This window comes from Pollachius pollachius (genome assembly GCF_949987615.1).
Source record: "Pollachius pollachius genome assembly, chromosome: 4".
In the NCBI taxonomy this organism is placed as follows: Eukaryota; Metazoa; Chordata; class Actinopteri; order Gadiformes; family Gadidae; genus Pollachius; species Pollachius pollachius.
In genome coordinates this window covers 120,001-134,135 of record NC_136937.1, presented here as the reverse complement: position 1 = coordinate 134,135, position 14,135 = coordinate 120,001, and the positions used below count along the sequence as shown (strand labels likewise).

The following is a 14,135-nucleotide window of genomic DNA, read 5'->3' as shown; positions in this document are numbered from 1 at the left end:
TGGAGGGCCACCCTCCTTCCCCGAGGTGGTAGCTGGACCCTGTACACCACCTCCCCCATTCTCTCAAGGACCCTGCATGGCCCGATCCACTCGCTATCAAGCTTCGGGCATCTTCCCTTCTTTCTATGCGGGCTGTAGGTCCAGACCAGCTCCCCAGCCTCAAAGTGCCTGCCACGAGAACGCACATCATAGTTCCTTTTCTGCCTCACCCCTGCGCTCAGCAGCTGTCCCCTGGCGAAGGAGTGAGCCGTCTCCAGGCGGTCCTGGAGTATCCTGGCATACTCTGGGCCGGGAAGAACAGGGGGAGAATCGGGCGGCCGGCCATCCATCCATCCATCCATCCATCCATCCATCCATCCATCCATCCATCCATCCATCCATCCATCCATCCATCCATCCATCCATCCATCCATCCATCCATCCATCCATCCATCCATCCATCCATCCATCCATCCATCCATCCATCCATCCATCCATCCATCTATCTATCTATCTATCTATCTATCTATCTATCTATCTATCTATCTATCTATCTATCTATCTATCTATCTATCTATCTATCTATCTATCTATCTATCTATCAAGAGTTTCATATTTGTTTTTCCACCTTGCAAATTGTGATTCCTAGATCAATATAGACCAAAACCCTTTGTGGCCTTGTAGGAAAAACACAGGTGGCCATTACACCAATAATGGGAGTGCTACTTTGATCTGCCACTGCATTGTTACCAGCCCAGATATGTCTACGTATCTATGTTTTTCTTTTTTTGTACTACCTTTGGCCTATGGATGGCGCATTCCCACATTCCTTGCAACGCATTTCCCAACAATTCTCCACAGAGGAAGAAGCCAGTAATGATGGCGGTAGATTTGACTCCTCGGTTTAGAAGGCTGAATAGCCAAACTCGGAGTTTTCGTGAAAATATTCAAAATGGTGAGTATGTATTTGGAATAAACGCATTAGGTTGAACCATCCCATCACATCTAAACTAGTAGTTACTAGTAGTTACTAAGTCGTTACTAAAACGGCCGCTCCGATATTAACAACAACAACACACAGGATCATTGATCAATGACAGTTTTGCATTGTTACTGCACAATAATAATGATAATAATAATGGATAATAATGGATCCGATGGAATGGTATGAATTGGTGTATTCATGCATTTTATATATTGGTGTTCCCTACGGACTCTTAATGCTTCTACCCCTACACCACCATTTTTTATTTTCTAGCAATATAATTTTGCTTAATACTGTTTGATCTGTAATGCTACAGTTATCTGTCCATTATGGCACCCATTTCACTCCTCACTATCCCTATAAGCAGGATACCTCTTTCTGCGCTCCTTCTCATGGTATCTTCGTTGATAATTAAGGGACTTTTTCCTTGCTCTTTGGCGGGGCTAGGTTTAGGGGTGTCGTAAAACCTGCCCTGTGAGACCCTTGTAGACTAACTGCAACAAAGGGCAAAACAAATACAATTGACTTGGTCTGACCGTAAGGTATTCATGTTATAGAGTTGAAATGGTACTATTATTCAAAGTTGGATGTCTAACTATATGTTTACGTTTTATTTAATGTCCCTGTATTTGGCATGTTCATCATTAGGGCTCTCTGGACCCTTTCGTGCGACACACTTGTGGCGGAATATCATCCAAGCGCTGCAGGCTCAGGTCGAGGTTCGTAGTCGGCGAAAGCACCTGCGCATCCACGCCGACTGCTTCACCGGCTCCGACGCGGTGGACGCCGTTCTCAGTTACTTGATGCAGAATGTGGTATTTTGTGCCAGCGAAGTGTCACGACTGAAAGCCGCACGGCTGTGCCAAGCACTGATGGAGGCAAAAGTGTTTGAGCCTGTGGGCACGAAGCTTTTCCGTCGGGATAAGGACACGGCCTTTGAAGATGGTAGCTGCAGCCTCTACCGTTTTCTGGAGTGTAAGTCACTAAGCAGCTCCGTTTCAAAGGACCGTGACAGCGAAAATGTGACCCCAGGAGAGCTTGAATCAAAGAAGAAGGAGGCATCCCGGTGGGTAATCTAACTTCATTTAAGATAACCTTGCAGTTTTTAGGGTTAGGGTTAGGATCTATGAGCTATATTTGAGATTAATTTGTAAGAATTGGCATAGCCATTATCAGCGAGAGAGTGATTTGTGCTGTAAAATGTTTTCAAATGTCAGTGCCTCTGTATGAGCCAATCGTTCAATCAACCAATCAGTGCTCAGGACCTCGGTTTCCTGGACCCGGTTATTGTACCAATCCCTAACCTTCCCCCGCTCTCTGATTGGATAGTTTCTGGCGCATCCTGACAGTCGAGCATCATCCAAGTGTCATACCCCCCCCTCATGTGAAGTGCTTTGGGAACCTAGACAAGCTCTACATAAATGCAATCCAATATTCTTATTCAGTGTATTGGTTTGAATGTTTCCAGGCAAAATGAGCTGAGGACCATCTCCAACCCGCTGGCGGCAGGCCCTTCAGAGAGACGGGTGGAGCGACTGCTGAGGAGTATCAACCTGCAGCCATCTCTTGCTCTCGCACCAGACACCAAACCCCCCTCGTCTTCCTCCCTTCTCCCCAAAGCCGGTAAACCACACTTCTGTCATGATGTCCATCATGCTAGAGGTTGTCGAGTAAGCAGTTGGACATAAAAGATGAATGTGTCTACATACACACACACACACACACACACATATATATATATATATATATATATATATATATATATATATATATATATATATATATATATATATATGAGGCCCCGCCTTGGACATAATTCATACTTGGTCTTACACACACTACTATACTCCTCACATACACTAAACTCTCATACATACATGTAAAAGGAGTATCATAGTGTGCGTATGAGTATAGTTGTGTATATGCAATATTATAATAGTGTGTGTAAGACTGTTGGATTATGTCCCATGTCCTCATCCACACACGCACACGTAGACAGACACACGGTGCTGTTGAAACACGTGTTGGGTTTCCAATGCACTAGGTAGGACATAGTTTGTGAGAACGACGAGATCAAACTCCTCTGCACCCTTCCTCCTCAGCGGTGGAGGCTAGGGTTATCCCTAACCCTAACTCCTCTGCACCCTTCCTCCTCAGCGGTGGAGGCTAGGGTTAGCCCTAACCCTAACTCCACTGCACCCTTCCTCCTCAGCGGTGGAGGCTAGGGTTATCCCTAACCCTAACTCCACTGCACCCTTCCTCCTCAGCGGTGGAGGCTAGGGTTAGCCCTAACCCTAACTCCACTGCACCCTTCCTCCTCAGCGGTGGAGGCTAGGGTTAGCCCTAACCCTAACTCCACTGCACCCTTCCTCCTCAGCGGTGGAGGCCTTGTGGAAGCAGCAGACTCTCCTGCACCTGCTGCAGATTGTGGAGCTGCCCATGCTGGAATGCATCCTCAGCTCCCCCCCCCGGGCCCGGGGGGCACAGGCCTGCCTGCCCCCCCCGGGCTCCGGGCACCAGGACCTCGTCATCTCTAACACCTGCCTGGAAAGAGAACTGCACCAAATGCTTCACCTGCCTCAGTCAGTGTTCGACCCGTTCTCACCAATCGCCCGCCGCTAGTCACGTACTCGACGACCGCAACCCCCCCGCCGCGGTGGTGGATATGTCTGTCACTTGTTTGAGAGAAGGAACTTCTGTCTCACAAAAACAGGATGTGGTATAGTGTGTCTGATAGTGGTGTAGCCATACACCATCCCCACCCCCCTTTCCTTCAGAGGAGACGGAAAACCGAGGTCCTGACTCACTCATTAAATCCCTCACTCTCCACCTCAAGCTGGTGCAGTTTCCCCCAGCACTGTATGATTAAGGCCTTAACAACAGTACGGCCCTGCCTTGACTAGCAACGTATAAAACAAACCAAACACCAAATAATGCATCTGTAATACTGTTCAAAACAATAGTCTTGCCAACTCTTTGAACGGAATTGAAACGGCTGTAAATGGTTGTATATATTATTGCGAAATGAAACCCTCACCGAAGACCCCATTTTCTAATAATGTATGCTGACGATTGCACTCCCTTCTCGCCGTCTGTCTGTCTATCTTTCTCTGTGTGTCCGTCCATCTGTCCGTGTCTATGTCTTTGTGCCTTTCTCTGTGTGTCCGTCTGTCTGTGTCAGACTGGACGACTGGCTCCTGGCCGCAGCCGACTGCCTGGAGCTCCTCCCCGACCGGCTGATCGTAGCGGTGGGCGGGCAGCTGGCCGCGGGGGAGGGGCCCAAGAGACTGCTGTTTGACGTCATAGCCAAGCACTACGGCGCGCAGGAGAAGGGCCCGCTGCTAGCAGGACGCTACTCTGACGTGCACGTGGCCATACATGGCTTACTTGGTGAGGACAAAGGGTTCCCAATACATGGCTTACTGGGTGAGGATAAAGAGTTCTCAATACATGGCTTACTGGGTGAGGATAAAGGGTTCTCAATACATGGCTTACTGGGTGAGGATAAAGGGTTCTCAATACATGGCTTACTGGGTGAGGATAAAGGGTTCTCAATACATGGCTTACTGGGTGAGGACAAAGGGTTCTCAATACATGGCTTACTGGGTGAGGACAAAGGGTTCTCAATACATGGCTTACTGGGTGAGGACAAAGGGTTCTCAATACATGGCTTACTGGGTGAGGACAAAGGGTTCTCAATACATGGCTTACTGGGTGAGGACAAAGGGTTACCAATACATGGCTTACTGGGTGAGGATAAAGAGTTCCCAATACATGGGTTACTGGGAGAGGATAAAGGGTTCTCAATGGGTTGGTTATGAATACACTGTAGAATTGGTTATTTTTCTCTTTTTTTTAATTTCCTCTTAGCACCCCTCCATTTTGTTATTCATTATTAATTTATTTTCCAATATCAATGTTTTGTTTAAGAAGCAGTAGGTAGTGGATTTCATGGTTAAAAACCCAATTAAGGGGATACTTTGCAAATACAGTTGGTCAATGTTCGGATGAGGAAGTTGGGTCACGTTGGTCCCTATTAATGGGTGCTTGCAGTTGTGTGCAACTCAAGTTGAATCAAACTTAAATTGCAGATGGCTTAAACTGAATCTGTTTTCTATTTATTACATCTACTTTATCACGGTTTATTTGAGTCTGATTAAGTTATCTGTCTGGCAGTTTGCTTCTTGCCACTGTGCCATGTAATATATTAAATAAGATTCTTCTGCCTCATGCATGTCATATTCTCTTCAGGGGCTAACCTGGGGTCGGGGATTTGTGTTCTCCAACTTGGACCAATCACGTCAATGGTTGGCGTGAACCCTTTCCAGAATCATTGCTTGTGCTTGACTCTTCTTCGGTGTGTCCCTGTCCTCCAGAGCGCGGCGAGGACGCTGCCGCCCTGAAGGCCTCTCAGCTGTGTCTGCGTCTGATGGACGCCGGCGGGCGGGACCAGCTCCGCAGACTGCTGGCCTTCATGGCCCAGGTGGCCGCGCCGCACGCCTGCCGTCTGCACAGACAGGTAGCGAGCCCCACAGGACCCGGCCCCCGCGTTGGGGCTGGGAAGGGGATATTCCTCCACTTCCCAGTCCTCTCGTTGGGATTGGGAAACGGATATTCCTCACCTTCCAAGTCCCCTCCTTGGGACCGGGAAGGGGACATTCGTCACTAATGCTTCTTTGAGGATTGTGTTTCGACTGCCCGCGATCTGATAAAGCTGTCTATTTGCTTAAACCCTGCCCAACACCTTTCAAACCACACTAACCACTTGGCTATAAGATAATACTTTATTATTCACCTATGATACAAGTGTAATACATCTAGAGTGCTAGGTCAAGCATCTTAGGGATGTTAACTAGAGTTGGCTCGGTCGCGAACAAATCAGTTTGAATGAACAAATCTTTAAAACGAACAAACCGAACTGGTTCCTCTCTGCCTCGTTCGTTCTCAGACTCGACTCCTCCCAGACCCACTAGTTGCTGACTCGCTGACAGTTGGTTCACTCACTGTGTGAGTGGTGAGGAAGGACCGACTTAGAGACGTCACGACTCACGAGAGCCAGCCAATCGTATGCTGTTCTAGGACTGAGTCTAGGACGCTCTCGTTGAATTTAAGTTAATGAGAGACAGAAATAAACCGGTTTCTTGGGGAAATAACAAATGGGCTTAGTGAACGAGCTATCTATTATTCACATTGGCCATCTGTTGCTTGGCCGTATTTAAAGGATACATTGTACACGTTCGCGAACGAGTCAACACTACGTCTCATTAGTAGGTCGGTAGGTAGTAGGTAGTAGTAGGTAGTAGTAGGTAGGTAGGTAGTAGGTAGTAGTAGGTAGTAGTAGGTAGGTAGGTAGTAGTAGGTAGTAGTAGGTCGGTAGGTAGTAGGTAGGTAGTAGGTAGTAGTAGGTAGTAGGTAGTAGTAGGTAGTAGTAGGTAGGTAGGTAGGTAGTAGGTAGTAGTAGGTAGGTAGTAGGTAGTAGTAGGTAGTAGTAGGTAGTAGGTAGTAGTAGGTAGTAGGTAGGTAGTAGGGCTAGAACCGAGCGAAAAGACTACAACCAAACGTGAACACCCCCCCTTTCCGTTTCCGGCCAACGAGCAATGAGTCTTCCAACAGAAATCAATGGGATTTACAAAATGCGCTAAATGTGCAATAAAACACGATAGAAACTGTATTTCGCTACGATACTTGATTCAACCAGTCTATTTCATCCTAGACAAACCACAAAGGGGCTCAATGTTCAAAATACCAGAAAAAACGAATAGCTCACAGCAACATATTGAAAAAAAGAACTATAAACTAGTTCATTTTTTGGAACTGTGAACTTAGTTCAAAATTATGAATTATGATTGTTTAACTGAACTAGTTCTTTCTAAAATTTTTGAACTGAACTTTGAACTAGTTCACGTAGAAAGTGAACTTTCCCAACACTGGTTCTAACCATATTAAGAACTAGGGTTAGGGTTATGCTTACCCTAGTTCTTACCCTAATTCCCATACCCTAACCCTATCTTATGGTTAGGGTATGGTTCTAACCATATTAAGAACTAGGGTTAGGGTTATGCTAACCCTAGTTCTTTCCCTAATTCCCATACCCTAACCATATCTTATGGTTAGGGTATGGTTCTAACCATATTAAGAACTAGGGTTAGGGTTATGCTAACCCTAGTTCTTTCCCTAATTCCCATACCCTAACCATATCTTATGGTTAGGGTATGGTTCTAACCATATTAAGAACTAGGGTTAGGGTTATGCTAACCCTAGTTCTTTCCCTAATTCCCATACCCTAACCATATCTTATGGTTAGGGTATGGTTCTAACCATATTAAGAACTAGGGTTAGGGTTATGCTAACCCTAGTTCTTTCCCTTATTCCCATACCCTAACCATATCTTATGGTTAGGGTATGGTTCTAACCATATTAAGAACCCGGGGCCCAGTCGAGGACGGCTCGCCCCGGGAGCTCTTTAAATGAAGCATCTAGTTACCGGTCAATCGGTGCCAGTCTATCGAAAGCAAAGTGAATCAAAAAGCTGACATCCATACTCTTTCTTCCTTTTGACAGGATAACTCTAAGGTTTCTCTCGTAGGTTTCAAGCACACAGCGGTGGCCATTCGCTGGCCGCCATTGGCTTTTGTAAATATGGGGCTGGTTGCCTCGGTAACCCGCATCGTTCAGCCCCCTCTCTCGGGACAGACGACACACACAGCCCTGTGTGTGTGTGTGTGTGTGTGTGTGTGTGTGTGTGATGACCCCCCCACCAAATGCATCCTTATAAAAGAGTGCAACCCTGTTCATTAATCCCAGAGGGCAAATTCCAGTAAAGGTTTATGTTTATGTTTCAATCACCGGTCAGACCTTGCCAAAACGTGTTCAGTTCCTTTAAGATAATAAAAGTCCCACGGGTTAGGGTTATGCTTACCCTAACCCTATTTTAGGGTTAGGGTATGGGTAGTCCCCGGGTTAGGGTGACATGATGGTGTTTCTTCTGCCAGATTCCCAACAGGATGTTAGTCAGCCGCACCTTTCAGAAGGCCATCGTCTGGAACCACGAGCTGAGCCCCGCCCACAGCGAGGCCCTGATGCTGTTCCTCATGGATCACCACACCCGTCTCTTCAAGGTGTGTGTGTGTGTGTGTGTGTGTGTGTGTGTGTGTGTGTGTGTGTGTGTGTGTGTGTGTGTGTGTGTGTGTGTGTGTGTGTGCTTATTTTTGGGATTAGCATGAATACCTGCAAGCTTTATTATTAAAAGAGTACTGCGATGAAAATGTCAATAGTCAATAGTGTCAATGACATGTGAATAGTTTCAGGGAATATTACGGACAAGCAATAATCTCATGTTTAGTCCCTAGTGCTCTTACGATATTACTACCATTGGTTGCTATAATTATATTATTCTAACGATTTAGATTGTCCTGTCATTTTTTCATTTAACTTAGTGGAGCATTAAGTGCCATAAAGGTGAAATTGTGTTTTGTAGACCCCTTCCTGCGTGATTGAGGCTGTGAGAAAGGCTCTGAGGGATATGCAAAAAGGAAAAGACCCAGACTCCATTGGTAGTAAGTGCAAACAACCACGAGTACCCTTTATCACACAAAACACGACATCGGCAAGTTTTGGCAGTGAAATGCAGCCATATCTGTTCTCTGAAGCTGCCAGGTGACATTATTAAAAAGAAAATGTTCTGAAAATGTTCTATTTGTTGTCCATGCATCACACATTGTTTAATTGCAATGTAGTATAGAAGAGCTATACATGGGTGAAAAAACTGCTAAGCAAAGTAAAGGTAAATCAGTTAATATGTGTCTTCATTGATGTTTAGTATAGTAATGTAAGTGAACAGGGCAACACTCACTATGGGAACGGGGGCGCAAAACTAAATCTCGCCTGGGGCTACCAAAAGGCTTGAGCAGACCCTGGGGGAAAGGCAGCTGTAAAGTTGGGGGTATTCTTCTCTATATTGTAGATTAAGGCATCCGCATAACCTGTATAACCTGACCTGAATACCTATGTGAATACTTGTGAATACTCACTTTAGTTGACGTGCCATTTGCACAATATTTTGGTTGATAAGATTGATACGAAAATAAACAACCAGTAAATTTATCGACAATTAAATCAAGTACTTTTTATTTGCAGCATTAGTCCAAGACACTAAATCTCCCAAAGTGCCCATCGTTGGGCTTTGTCCAAACACCTCTTGAAATGCTCCCCAACTTCCTTATTTCCCGAGTCTATATGCTCAATCAATAGAGTGGGAGCCAACTCTCATCTAACCCTCCTCCGTTACTGTTTTAATTAGTCAACCATTGAAAACCTGACCTGACTCAAGTAATGAAATGCAAAGGTCATGTTAACCAAGCGAACTTATGGCTTTGGCTAACATGATCTTGCAGTTTATTTGAACATTTTAACTTATGTAATTTATATATTATTAAACAGTGTAGCAACTCTCATTGATTAGAGTGGGACTGTTCCTTACAGCTCAACGCAACGCTAAGTGTTCTGCTTCATTCTCTCATATAAGGAAAGAGTTTCCTCCTTTTTAAATGAGCCCTGAGAACCGCCGTGTCCCTTCTCTCCCCGTTCTCCATCCAGCGTTCTCCTTCTGACTGTAGAACCTCCTTCTCTCCCCCCGTTCTCCGTCCAGCGTTCTCCTTCTGACTGTAGAACCTCCTTCGCTCCCCCTGTTCTCCATCCAGCGATCTCCTTCTAACTGTAGAACCTCCTTCTCCCCCCGTTCTCCGTCCAGCGATCTCCTTCTGACTGTAGAACCTCCTTTACCCCCGATCTACGTCCAGCGTTCTCCTTCTGACTGTAGAACCTCCTTCTCTCCCCCCGTTCTCCGTCCAGCATTTTCCTTCTGACTGTAGAACCTCCTTCTCCCCCCGTTCTCCGTCCAGCGATCTCCTTCTGACTGTAGAACCTCCTTCTTGCCCCCTGTTCTCCATCCAGCGTTCTCCTTCTGACTGTAGAACCTCCTTCTCCCCCCGTTCTCTGTCCAGCATTTTCCCTCTGACTGTAGAACCTCCTTCTCCCCCCGTTCTCCGTCCAGCGTTCTCCTTCTGACTGTAGAACCTCCTTCTCCCCCCGTTCTCCATCCAGTGATCTCCTTCTGACTGTAGAACCTCCTTCTCCCCCCGTTCTCCGTCCAGCGTTCTCCTTCAGACTGTAGAACCTCCTTCTCCCCCCGTTCTCCATCCAGCGATCTCCTTCTGACTGTAGAACCTCCTTCTCCCCCCGTTCTCCGTCCAGCGTTCTCCTTCTGCAAGCAGGTGTCGCCACAGCAGTATGAGGACCAGAGGGAGGCCGCCACCCTCCAGAGCCTCAAGCGGCTCCTGAGTGACGTGGTCCTCAGCGACCGGCTACCCGCTAAGGAGCGTCGGCGGCTGGTGAAGGAGTTCCAGAAGAACCACCCCGTCGTGTTCCTGCAGCACTTCTCCGGAACCTACTGAGACAACCCTGGAAGTGCACTGGGGGGGGGGGGGGGGGGGGCGCTGGGCCAGTGCCTTGGGGGGGGGGAGCGAGAGTGGGGGAGGGAGAGAGAGTGGGGGAGGGAGAGAGAGTGGGGGAGGGAGAGAGTGGGGGAGGGAGAGAGTGGGGGAGAGGGGGCGCTGGGCCAGTGCCGTGGGGGGGGGGAGAGAGAGTGGGGGAGGGAGAGAGAGTGGGGGAGGGAGAGAGTGGGGGAGGGAGAGAGTGGGGGAGAGGGGGCGCTGTGCCAGTGCCGTGGGGGGGGGGAGAGAGAGTGGGGGAGGGAGAGAGAGTGGGGGAGGGAGAGAGTGGGGGAGAGGGGGCGCTGTGCCAGTGCCGTGGGGGGGGGGAGCGAGAGTGGGGGAGGGAGAGAGAGTGGGGGAGGGAGAGAGTGGGGGAGGGAGAGAGAGTGGGGGAGGGAGAGAGAGTGGGGGAGGGAGAGAGTGGGGGAGAGGGGGCGCTGTGCCAGTGCCGTGGGGGGGGGGGAGAGAGAGTGGGGGAGGGAGAGAGAGTGAGTGTGGGGGGGGGAGAGGGGGAATTGTGTTTATCAGAGAACATCATCGCTGTTACATACACATACACGGTCCGTCTATACACTGGTGGTTCTAGGCTGTCCTGCCCCTTTTTTACTTTCAATAGGAAATGTTATTTAGGATCTTATCACTCCGGGGCAAATCGATTCACTTAATTTTCAGGTGTTATAACTAGGAAAAGGTACTGGCCGAAGGTACTCTGTTGTCACCTGTTCTTTGGAACTAACCTTTGGGCACGCAGCTAGTGTTTGTAGGGCTGAATTTATGCAAATTATTGCACATCACTAATCGAAAATGACCTTAATGGTGTAGTTCAATACATTAACTTTGAAAAACATGTGTTTTTACTGAGGATTGTTCTTATTATAATTGATGAAAGAATAGCAAAGTGTCTTCATTGTAGTTCTTAATTTGCAAAGTTATTTTCCAACCCATTCTCCACACTAAGAGGTGGAAACTAGCTGTTTTTGTGTCTCTTTTCATTTGTGCACATTAACTGCTTTCACTTTGGATGCTTTCGCTTTGTCAAGTGAAAATCGTTAAATATCTAATGAAAGAAAACTATGCTGGATTTCTAATCTTATTTGTAGCATGATATGAGGTTAAGGACGTCAAGAATTATTTGTAAATTAGGCTTTTATATTATGAGTTTAAAATGTGTGTATATTTGAGATGTTATTAATTTTCAACAGAATGATTTAACATACTGTATATGTGGTTGTATAGCGTTTACTTACAGAGGACTAAGAAGCTGGAAAATTAACACTTGAAAAATGGCTTGGAAACAGCCATGCAACAATTAGGGAACTATGTTTTAATTGTATCTTGTAATTGTGATTTCACAATTTTTGATTAGTTGACTGTTTGTCTGGCATTAGGGTTGGCTTTTGTATTCCTTGAGTTTTCTTTTTTCAAAAGCACTTTATGATAATTAATATAGGCTTTAATAAAACCTTTATTCTTACAGTGTGTTGTATTAATGTTTTTATTATATGTAAAATGTGCATGTGTGTTGTCTGGAATAACAAATTAACGTAAAAGTGTTACATGTACTTTAATAATCGATATGTTAACACTTGCTCAAATAAATAGAGCTATAAGTGTCAGCTATAGGTGTGTCCACACAGCCGTTCTATAAATACCCTTGGTGACGCACCTGAGTCACGTGTCAGATGGAGGGGGTGGATACCGGAAGTAGGATAGCTTGCGAAGCTAGCCAACATAAATGCTGGAAGACATGTCTCTTTTTCTCAACAATTATTGACGTATTGATGTATATTTAAATGTGTTTTTTTAGAATTCAAACAATCGGATTATATATATAACACAGTAGGTAAACATTGAAAGTTGTGAGGTTTACATGTTGATGGCTAAAGGAAAGGGATCCTGTCATGATAAAGCTCTCCGACGCTAGCGTGATAGCACTCTGAAGACACTGATGCTGTTATTGGATAGGGTTAGGGTTAGCTGTTGTTAACTTTTGTTTATACGTTGCAAAGACACGCATTATGGGTCAGCTACACGTTACGGATCAGCTGCCATTTGAACAACATTCAACACGGCGATGTTGGCAGCTCGGGTTTGCAGTGAATTCACATGCCCTAACATGCTGTGTTACGTCTGCTGTACATGGCTAACGATGGATGACGAGTCATATCGGATATTTTACATTAGGGTTAGAGTACTGCGTAATAGAGAGAGAGAGATTGGTTATATGTATGTATTCATCCTACCTTTGTTAAACATGTTGCATGGCCAACTTGTTAAGCAAACGTCAAGGTTTGAATTGGTGTTTTGTTGAGGTCAGAAATTCAACCTGTTGGGGTTTACCCGTTGAAAATGACGTCTCTGTAGTTAGGGTTAACTAACCCAAATCCTATCAACCTGGGATATATCGACTGTAATGACCCTAACTAATTCATTTAACATGCACATGATAAACAAATTGCAGTACTCAGGTCTCAGTTTGCTATCTATACCCTAGAATTTGTTTTATTAAAAATAAGCTACCAATACCCCTACCTAAATAGTTTGCTTGCTCCCATTTTGAATGTACTGTATATAAAAGTTCTTATTATTGTTGTTGTGGCTATAAGTATAAAACACTCTTTGAGTTGTCTAATGTTGTATATTCTGTGTTTTTACATCTGAACCTTCCCTCGACAGCCCCAAACATGGAGTCCATGCTGAACAAGCTCAAAAGTACCGTCACCAAGGTGACGGCCGACGTCACCAGCGCCGTCATGGGCAACCCGGTGACGAGGGAGTTCGAGGTGGGTCGCCACATCGCCAGCGGGGGGCCCGGCCTCTGCTGGAGGATCTACAACGGCACCAAGAAGTCCACCAAACAGGTGTGTGTGTGTGTGTGTGTCTAAACAACTAGTTTTGATCAATATCAGCAGTGATAGGCAGCCTTGCAGTGAGGTAGAGGAGATGTTTTTTGTACCCTTGAACAAAGCAGTATGTCATCTCTGAAAATATTTGAATCCTGTCTGTTGTAATGTGATTGGTGGATTCAAACAAAGAATTAAAGTGTGTGTGTGTGTTTCTGTCTAGACAGTGGTGTTTGACTCCTGGTGTATGAGTTAAAACTCAGAGCCAACCATGCTTGTCAGGGACAGCCTTTTTAAAGGACAGTCCGGGTACACCAGGGACAGCCTTATCTAAAGGACAGTCCGGGTACACCAGGGACAGCCTTATCTAAAGGACAGTCCGGGTACACCAGGGACAGCCTTATCTAAAGGACAGTCCGGGTACACCAGGGACAACCTTATCTAAAGGACAGTCCGGGTACACCAGGGACAGCCTTATCTAAAGGACAGTCCGGGTACACCAGGGACAGCCTTATCTAAAGGACAGTCCGGGTACACCAGGGACAGCCTTATCTAAAGGACAGTCCGGGTACACCAGGGACAGCCTTATCTAAAGGACAGTCCGGGTACACCAGGGACCTGTGCTTTGACGCAGGTCATTCGGTAGCAGGGCAGTAGGTTGGGGATGTAGCTCAATGATGCATTACTCAAGAAGCAGAAGACCAGAGTTATAAATGCAGTGGCTGTTCCTCCCTTTCCCCCCACAGGAAGTGGCTGTTTTTGTGTTCGACAAGAAGTTGATTGACAAGTACCAGAAGTTTGACAAAGACCAGATCATCGACTCGCTGAAACGAGGGG

At 46.2% G+C, this 14,135-nt stretch overlaps 2 protein-coding genes across 3 annotated transcripts in view; both read left to right on the top strand.

The window, feature by feature from the left end:
- Positions 1–789: 789 nt before the first annotated feature.
- depdc4 (DEP domain containing 4) lies at positions 790–10,419 on the top strand (the record flags this gene model as incomplete). The annotated part of the gene is made up of 9 exons (XM_079734948.1): positions 790–934; positions 1,613–2,030; positions 2,433–2,587; positions 3,342–3,546; positions 4,146–4,354; positions 5,341–5,483; positions 7,957–8,082; positions 8,442–8,520; positions 10,217–10,419. The coding sequence occupies 9 exons, from the start codon at positions 790–792 to the stop codon at positions 10,414–10,416; spliced, it is 1,680 nt and encodes a 559-aa protein (XP_079591074.1). The 3' UTR covers positions 10,417–10,419.
- Positions 10,420–12,154: 1,735 nt separating this feature from the next.
- The window catches only part of scyl2 (SCY1 like pseudokinase 2), a 17,432-nt gene continuing 15,451 nt past the window's right edge, over positions 12,155–14,135 (top strand). The window contains exons 1-3 of one of the 2 annotated variants that reach the window (XM_079734794.1): positions 12,155–12,294; positions 13,132–13,316; positions 14,045–14,135. The exon at positions 14,045–14,135 is cut by the window's right edge and continues 67 nt beyond it. In XM_079734794.1, coding sequence (XP_079590920.1) covers positions 13,140–13,316; positions 14,045–14,135 — 268 coding nt within the window. In that variant the 5' untranslated portion in view covers positions 12,155–12,294; positions 13,132–13,139. Of the gene's footprint in view, positions 12,299–13,131; positions 13,317–14,044 lie in introns of both variants that reach the window. The other variant, XM_079734795.1, reaches the window with a different exon arrangement.